Source organism: Scylla paramamosain, chromosome 35 (assembly GCF_035594125.1).
Source record: "Scylla paramamosain isolate STU-SP2022 chromosome 35, ASM3559412v1, whole genome shotgun sequence".
NCBI lineage: Eukaryota > Metazoa > Arthropoda > Malacostraca > Decapoda > Portunidae > Scylla > Scylla paramamosain.
The window spans coordinates 7,925,001-7,947,500 of NC_087185.1; the positions used below are offsets into that span (position 1 = coordinate 7,925,001).

General features: G+C 40.9%; 1 protein-coding gene across 4 annotated transcripts in view; it reads left to right on the forward strand.

Annotated features, from left to right (window-relative positions):
* The window catches only part of LOC135090619 (uncharacterized), a 169,048-nt gene that overhangs the window by 99,555 nt on the left and 46,993 nt on the right, over window positions 1–22,500 (forward strand). For all 4 annotated transcript variants that reach the window (XM_063987536.1, XM_063987533.1, XM_063987532.1 and 1 more), the window contains 2 exons: window positions 7,290–7,646; window positions 8,608–8,731. In XM_063987536.1, coding sequence (XP_063843606.1) covers window positions 7,290–7,646; window positions 8,608–8,731 — 481 coding nt within the window. The remainder of the gene's footprint in view (window positions 1–7,289; window positions 7,647–8,607; window positions 8,732–22,500) is intronic.

Sequence of the window (22,500 nt, forward strand, 5' to 3'; positions counted from 1 at the left end):
ATCTCTAAAAGAGGATGACCAAGACTCAGTAAGGAAAGCCAGAAGATCACCAGTAGAGCGGCCTTGACGGAACCCATACTGGCGATCAGATAGAAGGTTGTGAAGTGATAGATATTTAAGAATCTTCCTGTTGAGGATAGATTCAAAAAATTTAGATAGGCAGGAAATTAAAGCAATAGAACAGTAGTTTGAGGGACTAGAACGATCACCCTTTTTAGGAAGAGGCTGAATGTAGGCAAACTTCCAGCAAAAAAGGAAAGGTAGATGTTGACAGACAAAGTTGAAAGAGTTTGACAAAGCAAGGCACGGGGGTGCAGTTTCGGAGAACAATACGAGACCTTATCAGGTCCATGAGCCTTCTCAGGGTTTAGACCAGCGAGGGCATGGAAAACATCATTGCAAAGAGTTTTAATAAGTAGCATTAAGTAGTCAGAGGGTGGAGCAGAGGGAGGAAGAAGCCCTGAATCGTCAAGGTAGAGTTTTTAGCAAAGGTTTGAGTGAAGAGTTCAGCTTTGGAGATAGATGTGATAGCTGTGGTGCCATCTGGTTGTAATAAAAGAAGGAAAAAAAAAAGAAGCAAAGTCACTGGAGATGCTTTTGGCTAGATGCGAGAAGTCACGAGGTGAGTTAGATCTTGAAAGATTTTGACACTATATTAATGAAGGAGCTTTTGGCTAGTTGGAGAACAGACTTGGCATGGTTCCGGGCAGAAATATAAAACACATGAGATTCTGGTGATGGAAGGCTCAAATACCTTTTGTGGGCCACCTCTCTATCATGTATAGCACGAGAACAGTCTGTGTTAAACCAAGGTTTGGAAAGATTAGGTCGAGAAAAAGAGTGAGGAATGTACGCCTCCATGCCAGACACTATCACCTCTGTTATGCGCTCGACACACAGAGACGGGCTTCTGACACGGAAGCAGTAGTCATTCCAAGGAAAATCAGCAAAATACCTCCTCAGGTCCCCCCAACTAGCAGAGGCAAAGCCCCAGAGGCACCTTCGCTTAGGGGGATCCTGAGGAGGGATTGGAGCGATAGGACAAGATATGAGATTGTGATCGGAGGAGCCTAACAGAGAAGAGAGGTTACAGCATAACCAGAAGGATTAGAGGTCAGGAAAAGGTCAAGAATGTTGGGCGTATCTCCAAGACGGTCAGGAATACGAGAAGAGAGGGTGTTGGGTGGTTGAGTGTAGCGCCTCGCATTCTTCTGATGTCGGTCTTGGAAAGAGAGAGAGAGAGAGAGAGAGAGAGAGAGAGAGAGAGAGAGAGAGAGAGAGAGAGAGAGAGAGAGAGAGAGAGAGAGAGAGAGAGAGAGAGAGAGAGAGAGAGAGAGAGAGAGAGAGAGAGAGAGAGAGAGAGAGAGAGAGAGAGAGAGAGAGAGAAAGTCATCTGTGTACTAATTTAAAGGTTTTCTGGAAGTGGACTGATACCGTACAGCATACCAGTTCAAGAAAGAAAACACAAACGGTAAATTTAATTGCAAGCGTGGAGATACCTGAAATAATTCTAACCCTGGTGGAGGTTAAACCGAACTCCTTAGAAAATGTGCGGCTGCTTATGAAACGGAGAGAGCACCAGTAAGCTTGAGATGCGTGCTGCGTGTGCTGTGTGAACAAATGTACTGCTACAATTAACATACTGCTCACTCCAGCATGTAGTGTTCCTTGTGTGCCGCTGAAAGGAAAGCTGACCAATTAGAAGCAAAGGAACAAAGGAATGAGAGGTGAAGTAATTGCTTTATGTATTTTTCCTTTGTTAATTGACCTTGTTTTCTGCTTTCGCGCCTCGCATTTCGACATCTGAAAGAAAGAAAAAGAAAAACTCGTACAAATTCTAGTGGACAATGAAGTTACTGGGACGGGCATGCAACCTACACACACACACACACACACACACACACACACACACACACACACACAGGGGCAATCCAATATTCACAGTCATGTATGAAGTTTGCCTCTTTTTTAGCGACCACTACTGGAAACTATTAACCCAAGCGTTGCAGCAGTCCCCTCGCCCTGCCCGCCATTACACTGGCCTGTGGCTGCACAATGCTCCAAAACAATGAAATACGCAAATGGACCGCTGAAGTACTGCACGCAATAGCGGAAAAAGGAAGGCAAAAAGCGTTAATTTCATATGCTGCTGAAGTTAGATGAAATAATGAAATAACGCATGAAACAGCTGAATGCTAAAAAAAAATGTTAAACTGCTGTATGAAATAACAAAAGAATAAGTGAAGATTAGTGAATTACAAAGTTATACGTTGATATAATGAAGGAAGTAATTAAAGAAAAACTAAAACAGAATGGATTACTGAAAATACATAGACATTCAGCATAAAACAATGGAAAAAGTAGCTAAAAACTGTTAAATAATAAAAAATGCCCACGCAAAATATTAAAGAGTAAGCAGAACACAACGAAATACTACACTATAGAAAGTGCAGCATAAAATATTGAAAAATCAAGAAAAAGAAAGAAAGAAAATGCTGAAATATGATAATGGAGTGCCGGATGAGATACTGAAAAAAAATAAATAAATAAATAAATAAATAAGTAAAATAAAATAAAATGCTCTGACAGCTTTATAAAACACCACACGTGATGGGTGCACCTGGTAATAAAGGTGTACTTACTGCGGCAACAGAGTGTACCTGACGTGGCCATCAGCTCCACATAAACCAGAACAAAGGCTCATGAAATTCCTATCGTGAAAATAGAGATAAACAAATACCTAGCCTATATCAGTAAATAACTCCATGAATAGATTGGCAAATATAACACAACCTAAAGGGCCATATGGTTTTGACTGTACAGCTATAAATAAACAAATTAATCTGTAAATAAGTCCATAAATAGATCAATAAATAGATACGAGCCTGAAGGGAAATAAGCTTCCCGTCGTAAAAAATATAGATAAATTAATAAATTAAATACTCTATAAATTAAACAAACAATAATAAGTTACAGGAATATTAGGCTTGGAAAATAATTATCTACACACGCATTAGGATTTGCAAGTCACCTGCATAAGAATTAGGCTTTGTTGATATGCAGTAATAGTCAAGCTTCGTAACTAATTCACAGGTAGTATTAGGCTTTCAAAATAAAGTAAGAATTAGGCTTTAAAAATATAAGAAATAAAATACTAGAAATATTACGCTTAATAGAAGATACACACATATATACTAGGCTTTGATGGATTAATGCTAGTAATTCCTGATAAACTACTAGACTTTCATTGTAGTAATTCCTGATAAACTGCTAGACTTTCATTGTAGTAATTCCTGGTGAACTAAGCTATTTACTAAAGCTTAACAGGAAATCCAGATGAACAAGATTATATTAATTAAAAGTTTAGTATTCCCTCTGCAGATCTCTTTACTTCTTTCTAGGTAATTCTCATAAACACGAATATCAAAACTCATCCTTGTTTTAGTCTCTTCAGTAAACCTGTAACCGAGGAAAAACTAAATTTACTTCCCATTCTATATTTTTTTTTTTTTTTTTTTTTTTTTGGTGGTATCACTGCTAATGAGTTCTTACAGTGGCCTTATAATGTTGAAGGATAACCATAGCAGTGAAAGAGTTAAGGCCACTGGTGTACATGCACATACTGATGTTATTTCACATGTATTTAGTCAGCATACACGATCTCTTGGCAAGGATGTGGAATCTGAATCAAATCACTATTAACGAAAATAAAAATATGGCACACGTTTATCAGCTCGGTGAAAGAATGCGGTGGGGTGAGGCTTAACAGATGCTCGGGTGATGATAACAAGTAATCCTTATCAGAAGAGAAAGATTGCGATGTAGCTTAACGAAATAATCCTTGAAAAAATATTGAATTCTTAACGAAAATCAGAATACATCCCATTTTGAAGGGTTCGGTAAAAGAAAGCAGCAGTGCAAGGCTTAACAAATAATCGTGTATTATAACCAGTAGTGCATATCAGTAGAAAAAAAAAAATGTGATGTAGTTTAACGAAATAATCCTTGAAAATAGTGAATAATTAACAAAAATAAACTAAAATAAGAATACATGTTCAAAGCTCCCGTAAAAGAATGTAGCAGGATAAGAGTGAACAAATACTCGTGTAATCATGGCCAGTAATGCATATCAGTAAAAAAATAAATAAATAAATAATAAATAAATAATACGATACTGCTTAATGAAAATAATAGCGGGAAAAATGTTGAACACTTCCATTAAAATCACTTGCCAGTATTCTCGGCCTGTCAGAACCACATCAAACATTTACTGCGCCCCTCCCCTTCATCTGAGGGCAGCTAATTCAACACGCCCACTGCACCACTGCAACACTCGCCTCCTGCTCCTGCCGCAGCCGAGTGAATCTAAACAATTACCTCCCTACAGTCACCTGCCTTACTTAACTTAAATTTCTCTGATTATGTTTACCTGTTTGTGTATTCTATTATAATCGAACATAAATTTCCTGCGTGCCTAACTAAGCTTAATCTTATTTTTTCCACCTGCCTTACCTTATCTAACCTATTTACCTGCCGGATTAACTAAACCAACCTTATCTAACCTAAATTTACCTGTCTACCCAACTTAATCAAACGTCATAAATTTACCTGACATGCTTAAATAATCCTACCTGCCTAACTTAGCCTAATCTAATGTAACCGTACTGTAAAGGCTACTAATGCAAATACATGATACATACAAACAATAGCAAGGTACATTTTAAAGTATTAGTTTTTAAATTATTATTAAGTAAACTGTACATGAATTGAAAAAAAAAATAATAATAATAATGGTACCGTGACAATAGCATTAATAATAGATGTGTAAGTAAATAATAAAGATAAAAGTATACAGTAAAGAAAAAGAAAATAAATAAACAGGGAATAAAAATTGTAAAGATGGTAAATAAATGAGTTAATATTTGGACACGTATGTTGAGAGTATTAGTAAATGGAAACATAGGTATTAGTAATTTTAAATATATGTATACGCTTCCAAAAATGGCCTCTCTCTCTCTCTCTCTCTCTCTCTCTCTCTCTCTCTCTCTCTCTCTCTCTCTCTCTCTCTCTATTTTCAAATATTCACCTTACCTTAATTCCCACGTGGTCTTGAGTGACACCCAGGCAAGTCTCCCTTTCATCCTCCTTATCTCCGCCTTCTCGCTCTTCTCGAAACGCAAACGCACAGATTTCAACATTTTCTTCATATTTAAAACACTCCTAAGCCCGTGGGGTGAGATGGAAGGATTACGGAAATAACACGTGATAAAAATAGCAGCCTCCTACCGCGCAATCCTCTTTTATCCTGGTCACGTGATTGAGTTCTGACGTCACTTGACTTTCCTAACTATCGTACCCAGACTTTAAATTGTTTAAGTTGCCTTGCTGCATAAATATTAACTGATGTGTTTCATGTATTTTTAGAGTCTGGGAATGAGGCTGAGTATCGGAGATCTTTATTTTGCGAGTGAGTGGTGAAAGGAAATTAGATTATATAATAGTTGAGATGAAATACGTTTCTCTCTCTCTCTCTCTCTCTCTCTCTCTCTCTCTCTCTCTCTCTCTCTCTCTCTCTCTCTCTCTCTCTGTTTTATGTATTTGACGCGTTGATATATAGCTAATAGCCTAGTCATATTCGTTCATCTGTATACAATCGACTAAGTACTGATTCCCATTAAAACAAGACAGAGAAATATTTTTATATCACTATCAGCATACTCCTTTTTTTTTTTTTCAAATTAGTTAACGGATTTGTGTTGGATATTTTTCTATCTCTTTTTTTTTTCTTCTTCTTCTCTCAGATCGATCCGGACCTTAAAAAAAATATGGCTAAATATTTTCGACATCAAAGAAATTTTCAGACAAAATCAGGGGAATGAAAAACGACACTATTGATTCATGTGAAGTTTGGTATGATAAAAAAAAAAAAAATATATATATATATATATATATATATATATATATATATATATATATATATATATATATATATATATATATATATATATATATATATATATATATATATATATATATATATATATATATATATATATATATATATATATATATATATATTTCTCTCGATATCACGAAGTCGAAAAACAAGAGTTCACGAATAACATGACATAAAAAGTTCATGTGGATCAAGAGTGTCGTTTTGACTTCGTAGATTCTTTATTTATTTATTTTTTATTTATTTATTTATTTTTATGTATTTATTTTTTTTATGAACTAATTAATCTACGAACGTCCCTGTGATGCCAAAAGGGACTGACCCTCGCATAATGGGGAGTTTTCGGAACTAAACCGCTAGAGGTCGTTGCTGCTCATCTAACTGTAGGAAAGAGAGCTAAAATATTGTTGTAGTAAATCCCAGGTGCGTAAAGATGCATAGAACATTGTTCATCATGATACTATTGAAATGATGTATCGACTTTTCAATATCCGGTATGGATGATATTGAGAGAATGTGGTCAAATTATTATCATTTTATTTATTTATTTATTTATTTATTTTTTTTTTTTTGTGTGTGTGTGTGTGTGTGTGTGTGTGTGTGTGTGTGTGTGATTATCGAGTAAGTTGCTAGCATTATCTTAAATAAAATATATTACAAGTACGAGTATAAAAATTATTGATTTGGACAATGAAAAAAATAAAAATCACACTGCACTATATAGTATGACACAACCTACTCAGTAACATCGTGATATATGGCTCTAGTTTTTTTTTTTTTTTTTTTTTTTTTTTGTGGGGATTTTAGCATCCCTCTCACGAAGCGAGCGACAAGGTAAAGTAATCGAGAGCCAAAACAAACATCTCTCAGGCGATCCTGCTGCTGCTGTAGTGTCCAGTTACCGTAATCTACTGCTTGGGGCGTAGTGGAGATGGGCACCGCAGAAACATTCAACTTCTTGTCCAACAACGTGTTTCTTAAGTTCAACCAGCGCGGCCGAGTCAGGTGTTTGTTTTGGTTAATCTTAAGATGACCAAATAAATCTAAATGCCGATTCACTAGAAAATCAACTTACATACATTTGTTCATGAAAAGAGTTTGATTTTACTTGTGTTACTACTTAGGAGGGATTACGTAGAAATGTATATTATATAAGCCCATTGCATCTTCATGTAAATAGAATAACACTGTAGGTATATTTGATATTGCTTGTATGTGAGAAGAGTTTGTGTCTGTGCTGCCACCTGGTGACAACCACTAGTTCTGAAAACTCCCCATTATGTTCCCTATTTCAATCTCGCTCTATCTCACATCCCGTTTTCTTTCTCTCCAGAGCACCACCAAGCCACCGCTCATGTCCACCCTGTCCACCCAGCGCCCTAACCTCACGCCGCCCCCGCCCAGCCGACACCCGACGCACCGCCCGCACACCCCACCCCCCCACCAGCCCATCACCAACCACACCCACATCTTCAGCCGCGTGGACCACCCCGCCCACCCCTCGGCGCCCAGCAGGAGGAAGCGGCAGGCTGGCATCCGCTTCCCGTCCAAACCCTTGCCCACTTCAGAGGGTGACGACGAGGCGGAGGCGAGGTACACTACGCAGAGGGGGCAGAATGGTGTGTCCATCCCCCAGCAGCCTGACGGGACGGCTAACCAGACCTCCATGTCGCCCCTCACTCTCTGGAAGGTAAGATATTAGTAGTGCAACATTGCTTCGTATTCTTAAACACTATATTTCTCAAACTTTGGTTAATGTTATTTTTTGTTTGTTTATTTATTTTTCTATACTCTATTGGGACTGGTACCTTCAGTGAGTATTTATTTATTTATTTTATTTATTTATTTATTTATTTATTCATTCATTTAGAACTTTTGTTGCCATAAGCTAGAGTGCATCTTCCATTAAAAATATATACCTTTAAACTCGTATGGATTATTTTCCAAGACCATGAACATGATTTCTCTAATTTTCATAGGCATTTCACCTCTTGATAAAGCAGAATTCTTGTCAGATTTCCCCCTCGAATCACGGAAACACACTGCAAGCTTCTTAAACCCTCTGTGTTCTCGTGAGGACTATCAATTTTTATGTTTTAAGGCCACAAACATGATTTTTCTAATTTTCAATGTCATGTTTCTTTTGATAATGCAGAATTCTCGTCAGATTTTCCCCTAGGATCACGAGAACTCATTACTTGCCCTGATAACTTGCTGTACAGCGGCCATAACAACCCGAGGCAGGAAGTGGAGTGTTTAAGAATAAGGTCTTAGTGTTGCATCCCCTCTCATCCTCCATTATTTTGTGAGGCTCATCCTCTCCAGGTTGTAATTAACTAATGTGTCAGGTAGTATTTCACTCACGCCTGATGGACGAGGATTCTAAATTCATCCCGAGTATCCATACTAGATATACAAGGGAGTTTATTTCAAAGCTGGGAATATATGTTGTAATGGTGCGCTTCCGCCTCGACGCACTCCTTTCCCTTCCAGTTCCCTGCTGCTCATATTTCACTCCATTACACACTTTTCTCAGACTCTCAAAAGGCTGACACTGGAGTTCAGTCCTGTCGGGGTGCCAGTGAATAATTGCAGTGTATAATCTTAAGTCCAAAATGGCGGGGTGTTGTACTGAGTGTGTTTGCGTGCAGGCCACCGTGTCGGAATGGGCGTCCTGCAGCACCAGAGAAGGATCGCAGGTCGGGGAGAGCGGCCCTGAGGGAGTCATCACCATCACCCCGCGGCTCCTGCAGGTCGGAAGCAACTATTTCATCGGTGAGTATACGACCTGACACGACCCAACACGACCTGACTTGGCTCTCGTCCGGCGTGGAGAGGTCAGGCAGATTAACGACCGCTGGGTTCCCTGGCAGTGATCTGAAAAGGGTCTGGCCCAGATGGAGCAATAATTTCCGCCCCACCTTGACTGTGTGACAAGTGCCGGGCCTCTCTGGGTCCTAATGGGTCTTGCTAATGGCTGTTGTAGTTGTTGTTGTGACTCGAGTGACATGGAAATGTTACGGTCAATATATCAAGCGATTTTTTTTTTTTTTTTTTTTTTTACTTTATTGATGTTGTGTAGGGTTATAGAGGTTGTAATGGGAAAGTCGTTGTTCTTGTAAGGTTATGAGAGACTGAATGAGGCTGTGAAAGGTCAGTAGGGTTTGTAATGGGGAAGCTGGGTGTTATGAGAGACTGAGTGAGGTTGTGAAGGGTCAGCAGGGGTCGCAGTGGGGAAGTTAGGTGTTATGAGAGACTAAGTGAGGTTGTGAAGGATCAGCAAGGGTTGTAATAGGGAAGTTAGGGGTTATGAGAGACTAAGTGAAGTTGTGAAGGGTCAGCAGGGGTTGTAATAGGGAAGTTAGGGGTTATGAGAGACTAAGTGAAGTTGTGAAAAGTTGGCTAACATTGTAACAGGCAAGTTGGAGATTATGAAATACGTAATGAGGTTGTTAGGAGTTACCAGGGGTTGTGGCAGGATGGTTCCGTTCTCTCTGGGGTTGTGTGGGGTTAACAGGGGTTGTGGCGGTATGGTTACGTTCTGCCAGGGCTTATGAGGGACTGTGACGTTTTTTTGGGGGTTACAGAGGGTGTGGTGAAGGACTAGCAGGGGAGTGGCAGGGGAGGTTGCTCATACTTGTGTTATGAGGAACTGGATAAGGTTTTGTGATGGGGCTGGTGTTCCTTGTGAAGTTGGATGAGGTGTATAAGGATGAGTCAGAAATAGAATAGATGAGTAACTATTTCTGACTATAACAAAGAACAAGCGCCCTTAAAATATTGCTACATAAGTGCTATAATATTTCACTGAAGATTTGTGAGAGAATAGCGTGTTTATTAAGGATATTCACCAATTTGCTCATATAGATCCTGCTCCAGAACATTCCTCTATGCAAATCACACGCAAAAATCATTCCCTTCGCATGAAAAGTCTAAACTTACGCTAGACTAACAAACCTGACCTAATACCATGCGTAGAGTGGTCGGTGCTGTCAAGTTGGTCTCAAAGTTGTTGGACACAGATGGTCTACAATTATCCGCCGTTTACCGGAATAGCGTTAATCAGAGCAAGGCGTCTCCTCTTGGGTAGTCACTGGGGAACTTTGGCCATCACACTAAGACCTGAGCACGTTTACGAGGAGTAGCGAACCGGGCGGCGTGGAATCGTTAACCTCAGCGTGCACCCATAAGCCGTGCAGTTACCGCGGGTTTGTTCAGCGCCACGTGATCGCGTCCGTGCCTCGTGCTTTCAGGTGCTTCTCTCGTTTATGAGGATTATTTCAAAGGCCGTTGGAATTATTATTTTGGCTATGAATATTTTTCTTCGTTGATTTTTTATTTCATTTAGCTACTATTTTATGTATGTATTTATTCATTCATTCATTCACTCATCTATTCATTTGTTTTATTTATATTTTTTTTCATGCACGACGAGCCCTGGCCAATGGCAACAAGAAATTCGAAAAAATGCCGATTTGAGTGCCAGTCCCCAAAGCAGTCAAAAAGAATCATCAAATATTGGAGGATAACGGACTCAGTAATCATGTAGTTAGTGCCAGGACACTAGAGAGCTTTAAGAGAAGATTAGACAAGTTTATGGATGTGGATAACAGATGGAAATAGGTAGGAGTGTTTCATACAGGGACTGCCACGTGTAAGCCTGGTCGCTTCTTGCAGCTTCCCTTATTTCTTATGTTCTTATGTTCTTATAAGTGTCTTGAAACCCACTGGTGATGCACATGCAGCCATAACCCGTGCAGTCACCGCGAGTTTGTTCAGCGCCACGCAATAACACCTTTGCCTCGTGTTTCGAAATGCTTTATTCTCTCATGACTGTTTTTCAAGAGCTACCGGGGTGATTGCTCAGGTTCTCATGAATATTTTCCCACTGATGATGGAGAATACTTGTTAAACTGTCAGCAGGATCGTGAAAACACCCTTGAAAATCTGAATCACTGGCACAAGAGAATGTTACAATTAGTTATGTGACGCCGAGACTTTTAAAAATTCACTTCCTTGTTATGTTATGTACGTCTCTACCACGCTCCAAGTCAAGATACATCGTTACCTCGCCACTGAGTCCGGATACATCATTACCTGGTTACCTTGCCACACACAACTCCCCAGTGCATTGAATCCAAGGCCTCACACACCCATACACACCTTCACACACATCCGCACCAACAGAACAGCTTCACCCCCATTACAACGCCACGGCAAACTCGTCCCGCCCACCACGCCGTCAGCAGGACAATGGGCGGCCGGTAACACTCAGGATCCGATCGGGCTCAGGTTCAATCGGTCTTGTGTTCGGAAATGCCCGCTAGTGTGCCTGTTAGCGTCCAGGAACCGACCCCAACGATAAGGAAGGACAGGCGAGGCAGGCGAGGCAGTCCATTAACCCTGATGGCTGGATGAGAGGAGGGCCGAGCCAAGCCACTGCGCCGAACAGCTCTTTGCAGTAATCGGAGTTCAGACAGCAGGACAATGGCGGAGCTTGGCCGAGATAAGCCCCCCAAAGAGCTCGTCCATTTTCCTTCCCAAGTGTTAAGATTGATTCCTTTGCTCCTTATTGCCTGCTGTTGAGGGAAAAGTGAAGCGTAGGTGCTCCTATTGATTGCGGCGGCAGGATGAAGTGTTCTGTTCTTTATTGCCTCTTCAAATTAATGTAACTGTTTCCTGTTGCCGGAGAGATGAGGAAAAGTAGTCCTGATGGTTGTGTTGCCTTTAGTGTTATGAAAGGTATTCTTGTACTGTGGGAAGAGTGTGCTGTTTATTACCATCATTCTCTTCAGATTGGTATAACTTTCGTATTGCCAAAGAGATGAGGGAAAGTAGTCCTGATGGTTGGGTTGTTAGCGTTATGAAAGCTATTCTTGTATCATGGAAACGTGCTGTTTGCTATCATGATTCTCTTCAGATTTCTATAGCCTTCGTATTGCCGGAGAGATGAGAATAAGTGAAGTTCCGGTTGTTGTGTTGCTGTTAGTGTTATGAAAGCTGTTCATGTGGTATGGTAAAAGTGTCTTGTTGTTTATTATTATTCTCTAAATATCGATAAAAGTGTTTCTTATTGGTAGGAAGGTAAGAAAAAGTAAAGTTCTAGTGTTTGTGTTGTTTTTGGTATTACGAAAAGTGTTCTTGTGTTATGGAAAAAAGTGTTCTGTGCTCTATCATAATTCTCCTAAGACTGGTGTAACTTTCTTATTGCCGGGGAGATGAGGAAAAGTTGAGTCGTGGTGGTTGTGTCGCCGTTACTGGTGTGAAAGGTGTGTTTGTGTTGTGTAAGAAGTATTCTGTTCTTTATCATCGTCATTCTCTTAAGACTAGTGCAACATTCTGATTGTGAGGGAGGCGAGGAAAACTAGTGGTTCTTTTGTTTCTGGCGTTATGAAAGTTGTTCTTGTGTTATGGGAAAAGTATCCTGTTGTTTATTATCATTACTTGAAATTGGTATAACTGTTTCTGATCGGCCGGGAGGTGAGGGAAAGTATAGCTCTAGTCGTTTTGTTGTCTCTTGCGTTTTGAAAAGTGTTCTTGAATTACGATAAAAGTTTTCTGTTATTTATTATTATCGTCATTCACGTAAGACTGATATTGCTGCTCTGTTTTGTCAGGAAGAGAACGAAAAGTTAAGATTTCTTTTGATTCTATCGTTATGAAAAGTTTTCGCTTGTTTATCATAATAATTTTTACAAAGTTAATATAGGTAAAGTTAGGCTGGTAAATATTGCTGTATTTATTGCCATCAAGGGAAAAGTAAAAATCTTAGTGTATACCAAGCTAACTTCTTTTCACGAACATTCCATCCGCAACATTTTCCAAAAATACCACACCCCCACCCCCCCCTCCACACACACGTGATAAATTAGACTGGAGAATTTATCACAGTGTAAGTTATTTTAGGTTTCCATGGCCGAATCTTTGTGAGTGGAATGTATATAAAAGTTATTCTAGATTTACGAAAAGTGTCCTCGTGTTTATTGTCATCATCATTCACACACCGGTAACTCTGATAACACCTGTATATTTAATTAAAGCTGCCAGGTATCTCACGCACGGCTTTAAGAGAGTCCTTTGAAGCGGCATGAAAGAATGTTTGTCAGAGTCCATCAAATATTAATGTTCACTAAGATGTTTCCCAGATTTAATTTTCTCGTGCATTATTTACACGTCTAATATTTACTCATGTTTTGCTTCCTTTTATGTTGATCGTTTTTCCAAAGGGAACTCTTTTGGAAAATCCACGAGTCCATTTCTGCCTCCGTGGTCATTTAATAAACAAGATTTTAATTGCCACGCTCCCTTTCATGTTACTTGGATGATGTTGTCTTTTGCTTTGTGGAACAGATAGCGTGATAACACCAACTCACACACCGCTTAATTCACCTCTGCAACGTAACACATCATGTAACAACACCGAGCAACACATTAAATAAAAACAGACCCACCACAACACATAAGAACCCTCAACAAAACCGCGACAAAAAGGCAAAAAACAACACAGCAATAGATAGCACAGCACAAGACATGATGCAGTACAACTCACAACAATTTTAAAACACCGCAAGACATGAAAGCCTGAGAAAAAACAACCAGCACAACACAACACAACACCACGACGTAACACAAGATGGCATATAACTCAAATTAACACAATGCAACACAAAACCACTACACAAAACGCACAACAAAAACACAACACCACAACACAACACAGGATGACATGTAAAACAAGTCAACACACCACATAACACAAAAACACACGACAACACAAAATAGCACAACACAAAACCACTGCAAAAACCACAACACAACACAAGATAGCACTTCATAAAATACCGCAGAACACAACACAAAAGTCACTACGCAAAACACACACACACACACACACACACACACACACACACACACACACACACGACACCTTCACGTCATCCCTCACCATGCACAACCCACCTCTCCTACCTCCCTTGCCCCCCTCAGCCTCTTCCCGCAGTTCGTAAAGTTCAATACTCGAACATGTACCTTGAGTTTAGCATACATGAATCTATATCAAGGCTTTTACATACATCTGCGTGGGCTGGATCTATCTAGGGAAATGTAAAACGAGGGAAAAAGGGACCTGGAAATAGTTATATACGGAAAACTATTGAAATTCGATAGTGTTTACCTTTCCCGCTGATAGACGAAGCCGAAGCCAGCGCCAGTCCCTTGAAGCTTCTCCGCCTCTTCTTTTCTTCCCTTTTCTTCGTTTTTTTTCTTTTATCCTCCCTCGCTCCATCTCTCACTCTTTCCACCGCAACAGACAGTCATGGAGTGCTTGGAAAGGCCACGGATGAAGGAAAAATTGTCGTGAATCTTGTGAGTTCGCTGAGTCCAAGAGATGTTTCCGGAAAGGAGGGAAAAAGGAAAACTTTGAAAATATTTCGTACTTCAGCTCCTTGGTATGTCTCTCTCTCTCTCTCTCTCTCTCTCTCTCTCTCTCTCTCTCTCTCTCTCTCTCTCTCTCTCTCTCTCTCTCTCTCTCTTCACACATTCAAAATCTTTTATCTTCATTCTCAGAGCTTAACATCCTATTGCCGTGTGTGTGTGTGTGTGTGTGTGTGTGTGTGTGTGTGTGTGTGTGTGTGCATGTGTGTGTAACTGATGGCTTAGAGAAGATGCCTTAGTGATTCCTGTGATGTTAAGCGACTGAATAGGTTCTGTGTATGTGTTTGTGTGAGTGTGTGTGTGTGTGTGTGTGTGTGTCGGTGAATAGGTGGGTGGTTGAGTGGTTGCAGTGTGTTAGCAGTAATGGTATTTTAAAACAGAATAACAACAACAGTAACGCTAGTAATAATAGTGATAATAATAGTAAAACCGGCGGAAAATACACTCGTTTATGGAGAGAAAAGACTATTACCTGAAACATACAGGAAGCGAGGAGGGTATAAACAAAATGCGTTGGTGTATTTCACGGCAGGAAGAAAAATGTAATCGGCAGTTATATGCATGAAAGAGAGAGAAAGAGAGAGAGAGAGAGAGAGAGAGAGAGAGAGAGAGAGAGAGAGAGAGAGAGAGAGAGAGAGAGAGAGAGAGAGAGAGAGAGAGAGAGGCAAGCTGAGAATTCTGTCCATAAAAAGTTGTTTGTAAAAGTTGGTGAACACGGACTGACTGGAGAGAGAGAGAGAGAGAGAGAGAGAGAGAGAGAGAGGGAAGGGAGTGAGGGAAGCAAAAACCGAGGGTGAGGGAGATACAGTAGGTAAGGGAGAGAAAGGGTGGGGGAAGGGGAATGAAGGAGAAAGACTGAGAGAGAGAGAGAGAGAGAGAGAGAGAGAGAGAGAGAGAGAGAGAGAGAGAGAGAGAGAGAGAGAGAGAGAGAGAGAGAGAGAGAGAGTGAGTTAAACAAATACATAAACTCAAATAAAAGAGAGATAAGAGTCATGAAAAGCCTGAATTTTACACACGCACGCACGCTTACACACACACAACACAGCACAACACAACATAACGTAGCATCTTTTCTCTCTAACAAAAACGAATGGACCAGGCAACTCAAAAAATTACAGCACACACACACACACACACACACACACACACACACTTGAAGTATACTTATAAAGACCAAGCCCAATTAACTTCAATATTATGCTAATTATCCCCAGGTAAAAGGTGGTAATAAACCTTACCTGCGTGCAACACCTGAGGGCAGTGGACGAGGCTTAATTGACTATTGTGCACAGGTAATGAGCAACTGGCGAGGGTGTTGTGTGCCTGACAGCCAAGGAGAATGTTGTCTTGTGTTGCGGTGAAGTGTTGTCACGCACCCAAATTTGTGTTCCTTTGTCCGCAACACTTGACTCACACACAGACACACTGGATGGCACAGCGGAACACAAATTGCAGCATATATCTTACTTGTTATTCTATTACGTGTGGCGCCGAGGTCTCCATTCACCGGAACCCATTGAGGAGGAATTGATAGTCGTTTTCTTTAGTACCATACAAGGTAATATGCAAAGGGGGACTGCGCTGTGTTTAAAATTCCCTTTTAGTCCCTTTCAGTCCCCGCGTGAAGAAGCTAACAGCGCTCACCCAAGCGTTCAACTCCAATTTCGAATTTCTTCCACCCAACCTGCGCTTTTTGGCTTCATTCCCTTGATGTTTATGTTATTTTCTAACGCCGCTCACTTACTCCATTAAAAAAGTAACTTGTATTCCTGCCGTACTCGAAAAGAACCCGCGACTTTTTTTTTTTCTCCCTCTCTCTCTTTCCTCCCACTTCCTTTTGCGTTCTCATTTTCCCTTTTTTTTTTTTTTTGAGTAAAATATGAAAGAGAAGTGAAGCACCACCACCACCACCACCACAAACCCATTTGAAGTCGTGTTATGAAGGAGACAGGGGACACCCAATCCCTCCTTTTTTGGCTTCATTCCCTTGGTGTTTACGTTATTTTCTAATGGCGGTGACTTACTCGATTAGAAAAGTAAGTTGTATTCATGCCTACCCGAAAAGAACATGCTACTTTTTCCCCCTCCCTCTCACTCCCTCTCACTCTCTCATTCTTTCTTACCTCCTAATTTATTTTTTTCGTTCTCATTTTCCTTCTTTTTTCTACACTAGCGAAGTAGGAAAGGAAAGCAAAAAACCAGCACCAGCACCACCACCACCACCACCACCACCACCACCACCACTTCAGGTCCTGTTATGAAGGAGACAGGGCGCCACCCATCCCCTCCTTAGCGCCACGAGTGTATGTCCCTGTGGTGGTCTCCGATTCGCCGGCAGCAAGTTGAGGCCAAATACGCCTCGCTGCCCTGTCTTAACGCCGGCCATTTGTGAGGGTGCAAGTGGCGGTCCTCCCAGATATTTAGTAATCTCGCTGTGGGTGACGGGGGGGGAGGGGAGGGAGGGGAGGCCGCTGCTCTAGGGTGAACTGACAGAAATGGCGGCCGGAGAGAATATGGGGACGGTCCGGTGTGAGTCACAGAGCCAAAGGGAAAGAAGGAATGGTGTACTGTAACAGAACCAAAAGGGGAAAAGGAGAGAAGGGAAAAATGGATGATGTAGTGTAAGAAGGCCAAAAGGAAAAGAGGGAGGGGAAAAAAAGGGATGATCTACTGTAAGAAAGCCAAAGGGAAAAAAGGAAAGGGATGGTCTAGACTAGAGTAATATAACGAAATGGAAAAGGGAAAGAAGGATGGTCCATTGTAACAGAGCCAAAGAGAAAACGGAAAAGGAAAAGCCACGGTACAGTATCAGTAACAAGGCGGAAAATTTAAAAGGGGAAAGAAGGAACAATCCGATGTAACAAAACCAAAAAAGGAAAGAGGAAAAGGGATGGCACACCTTGAGTAACAAAGCGAAAAGGAAAAAAAAAGGAATGCTGTAGAGTAACAGAGCCAAGAGGGAAAGAGGAAAGGGAAAGAAGGAATGGTGCAGTAACATAACCAAAGGGAAAAAGGAAAGAGGAAAGATCTAAGGTAACCAAAAGGGAAAAGAAAGAAGGAAAAGGAAGGCTCTATTCTAACAAAACCAAAGGGAAAAGGGAGAAGGGATGGAAGAGGAAAGAAGTGTCTGGAGTGACCGAAGTGACCTGGTTTAGTGTCCTTCTGCCGATAGGGGAAAAGAATGGTCTGCCAAGGAGGGAAAGAATGAGGCTTGATTTACCGCACCAGGCCGAGGTGACGAGACCCTGCTGGTGGGGAGGGAGGGGAGCATCCGATACGTGGCGCAGGACTCTCCTTACTCCTTGACTGCTAATGACAATGGGGCACCTACTTTATTCCCTTCACAGAGAGACTTTCTATTTTTTTCATGTTCACTTATTTTTTAGATTTTTTTGGGGGGGCAGTGGAGGTTGAAATTAAGCTCATATCTCTTTTTTTTTTGTGTGTGTGTGTGTGCCCATGCAAGCAACTTTATTTATTTACTTACTATTATTTTTACTATACTCTGAATGTTAACTGAAGGTGACCATAGAATTTAAACTGTTACGTAAGTAAAAACAGACGATTTCACTACACAATAAACAAATAATAAAAATAAACCATTGAATACTAAATAAAACTAGACACTAAACTGAACTACTCAATCGCTCTTGTCAATTGTGCCTTTCAAAAATTACACCAGCTTTCAAGACTAAAATATTAATGCCAAGAAGACACCATAGGACTGAAAGACCAAGCCACGCGGTGCACTAAGGATACAAGAGACGCGGAGAGGAAGCTGTGGGGCTGAACAGGAAGATTAAAGGTTGTAGCGTGTGTTCCACCTTTGTTTCCCGGCAGCAAGTAAAAAATGAATTGCTGAAAGAAGAGTAGGAGGAGAAGGAGATCGAGGAGGAGGGAGAGGAGCAGCAGGAGGAAAGGGAAGAGGAGGCTTGGCTATGGTCCGGGAGTTTTTCAGGGAAGGGAGGAACATATTCTGGGGAAGGGAAAAAGGTATCCTGTCAGGGGTCGGTGAAAGAGAGGAAGCATTTGTCTAGGCGGCCCGGAGGCGGTTGGGTCGACTTGGTAAAGAGAGAGAGAGAGAGAGAGAGAGAGAGAGAGAGAGAGAGAGAGAGAGAGAGAGAGAGAGAGAGAGAGAGAGAGAGAGAGAGAGAGAGAGAGAGAGAGAGAGAGAAATGGAAGAAGAGACAAAGACAAGATAGCAGACAGACGAAGATGTAATCAGAAAGTGAGAGAGAGAGAGAGAGAGAGAGAGAGAGAGAGAGAGAGAGAGAGAGAGAGAGAGAGAGAGAGAGAGAGAGAGAGAGAGAGAGAGAGAGAGAGAGAGATAACAAACGAAAAATAAAACATAGACACCTCAAATTAAAACAAGGCAAAGACCGAGAGAGACAGAGACACAGACAGACAGAGACACAAAAGAATGACCCCACCAAAGTCTCCACCAGCGCGCAAAGTCCAGGAGAAATAAGCAAGGCGTCCTCCACTAAGCACTTCTCGTAACACTTAATACCTTATGGCGGCAAGGATCTTACGTCTTGATGTGAGAGCGAGAGGCGGAGTGGAGGCATCGAGAAGGGGTCTGGATGTTAACCTGGAGATATCTAGAAGTCAGAGTAAAGGGGGTTACTGAAGTCAGGGATGTACTAAGGGTGGAAATCATTGTGCGTTCGGGTTAGGTGGTAAGAAAAAGGGGAAAGCTATGCTGTAAAAGGGGAAAAAAGTGAGTGATGCTTCGAGGCGAGGTCTGGAAAGTCACCTTGCAATATCTAGAAGTCAATAAGAGCGATACTGAAGTCAGGAATGTACTATGAAGGAAATAATTGTGTGTTCGGGTTAGGAGGGGTAAGAAAAAGGGAGAAAAAATGATTGATGCATCGAAATGTGATCTTGAAACACACCTGCGATGTCGAAAAGTCAGAGTAAAGGGGATGCTGAATATAATAAGGGTGGAAATCCTTGCGTGTTTTGATTGCGTGAACGATGTAGTAGGTGAGAAAAGGGAAAGTTGTGCAGTGAAGGGAAAAAACCTGAAAAAAATTCAACTCACTGGTCAAACTGGATGACACGATGCCCAGGGAGGAGAAGAATTAAGTTTGCATGCGGTGGGTTAGCTGTGACAAGAGAGAGAGAGAGAGAGAGAGAGAGAGAGAGAGAGAGAGAGAGAGAGAGAGAGAGAGAGAGAGAGAGAGAGAGAGAGAGAGAGAGAGAGGCACACACACACACACACACACACACACACACACACACACACACACACACACACACACACACACACACACACACACACACACACACACACACACACACACACACACACACACACACACACACACACACACACACACACAGAGAGAGAGAGAGAGAGAGAGAGAGAGAGATCCTGAAGGAGGCACAGCATTTCTCAAGGAAGGAATGAAGGAGGCAGCGAGGGAGAACCATTGGGCGAGCAAGGTTAGGTCGCAGGATCAAATAACACGGGGAGGAAGGAAGGAAGGAAAGAGCAAACCACTACAGGGAATTGCAATGTGAAAGGAAATCCTGGCAATCCTACACAACACGAGGGAGAGGAGTAAATGGGAGAGGGACGGGAGGGTGTGAGAGGAATGACCCTTCAGGAGATGTAAGTCTGGCGAGAGAGGCAATGGAGCATGAGAAAGGAAGGGCGGCGGAGTGTGGGGGTGTAGGTGAGGAAGGAAGGGAAGGAAGAGTTGTGGTGAGGGAAGCCAAAGTTATGATAGAGTATAAAGGGTGCACGGGAAGGAAGGGAGGCGGAGTGAAGTGACAGAAGTGACGCACCAACTCCAAAACACAACTAGAACCACGACCAGAATAGAAAGAAAACAGCAGATACAACTAAAAATATGAATTGTTGTGGCGAGGAAACCTGAAGTTATGATGGACTGTTAAGGGATAGAGGGAAGAGAGATGAACAGAAGTGACAGGCCACGTCAAACCTCAGAAAACAAACTAGAACACGAGGTTTCAACAGACTCCAAAAGAAAAGAAGGAAAAAAATGAAAGTTGCGGTGAGGGAAGGTAAAGTTATAATGGAGTATGAAGGGAACGAGGGAGCGAAGACGAACAGAAGTGAGGGAAGCGACGCCAAACCTCAAAAACACGAGTAGAGCAGGAGGTTTTGACAGGTTCCTGAAAATAATGAGTTGTGGTGAGGGAAGGTAAAGTCATGATGGACTGTGAAGGGAGCGAGGGAAGGGAGACGAACAGCGAGGTGACAATAGCAACACCACTGCAGCACAACTGGAACGAACACGCTCCTGAAAAGAAAAGTAACAAGAGCACTACATAACGAACTAGAGCGATTCATCTGAAAACCAAACTAAATAAACTCGCCGAGGGAAGAACAACTGGAATTAACACACTCCTAAAAGAACAATAACAACAGCACTGCAAAGCCAACTAGACCGATGCATCTGGAAATCCAACTTAGTACATTTTTCGTGCAGGGGAAGGAGACTCACAGGAGGGACAGAGCAACGCCCCTCCGAAAACACAGGAACTGAGACTCCTGAAAAGCGCAATAACAAAAGCCCTACAAAGCGAATTAGAGCGATAAACTAAGCCCATTTCTCAGCGAGGGAAGGGAAAATTGAAGTAACAGAAGCAACACCCCACCGAAACACAACCAGAGGGAGGTTTTGAACAGACGGCTAAAAAGAAACAAGAACAACAGTAGAACAAATGTAACGGCATCACAATTAAACTGGGGAGAATTCTACTGAAAATCAAACCAAACATATATTTTTTTCGTCCTACCTTCGAAACACAATTAAAAAACAAGGAAGTGTCGACTGATACCTAAAAATAGCTGAAGTACACTAAAATAAAATGAAATAAAAAAAAAAAATGGGAGGATGCCACTGAAAATTAAAGTAAATATACCTTTCAAATCTCGAGAACTAAAAATAAGGAAATTCCGATCATTCCTGAAAAAAAAAAGCCACAAATACAAAACCATCAGTACAAAACGAGAAAGAGAGATATTAAGCTGAAATTTCGAAGCCAATACATTTTGCCGCCCTACCCAAAAAAAATACCATGCAAAAGTAAGGATATAGTTCAATTAAAATGTTCAAAAAATAACATTAACAGGGAAACATATGAACAGGGGGCGATATTCTTGTTTGGTACGCGGAGCCATTGTAGCTTTGGTGTTATTTTGGAATCCTGCAGTGTTGCCAAATCCAGAGTGGACAGAAAAATAAGCGTAACGTTAACTGGAAAAATTCTGAAATGGAAAATGTCAAATAAGAGAAAATGAATAGAGAAAACGGGACAAAAATAGAGGAAATGTAATTGCCTGAGAAAATTACCACAAAAAAGAAGTAGTAATAATAAGAGAAAGTTGAATAACAAATATAATCTGCTCTTCTTCTATTCCCAGTTTTCAGTGGGCATTTTTTAAGAGTGAGTGATGGAGTGGATAGGAAAAAATAAGGGAAAAAAAGGAAAAGAGATAAAAAAAAAATACCAACAACAAAAGGGACAAAAAGGAAAAAGGAAATCTCATCTCTTTACCTCCAAGCTTTCAGACAGGAAATTCTAGAAGAGGAAATGATGCACTGAGGGTGAAAATGTAGTGAAAAAAAAAGATAGAAAATAATAGCAATAAAAAGAAGAAAAGAAAGGAATATTTACTTTACCATTAACCTTTTGAAAGAGAAAGTTTCGGTATGAAGAAATGGAAGGAAAATGGAGAGGAGGAAAATACTAACAAAAAAAAAGGAAACTTCTCTTCTATACCTTCCAGTTCTTCAAAAGGGAAATACTAAAATGAGTAATGAGATGAATGAAAAACAATGAAGAAAATAAAAAATAAAAAAATAAAGGAAAATCAAAGCAATAAGGAAGAAAAGGAAAGAAAAATCTCTTCTTTACCTTCCAGTTTTCAAAAGGAAATTTTTAGAAAAGTGATGAACTGAGTGAGGAAAAAAGGAAAAGAGGTAATAACAAAAAGATGAAAACGAAATAAAATATATTCTTCTGTCCTCCACATTCAAGTTCTGAGGAAGGGAAATCTTAGAAGAATAAATAATGAAAATAGTAAGAATAGCGAAGGAGAAAGAGGGAAGTAGATGAAAACCTCAAGAAAA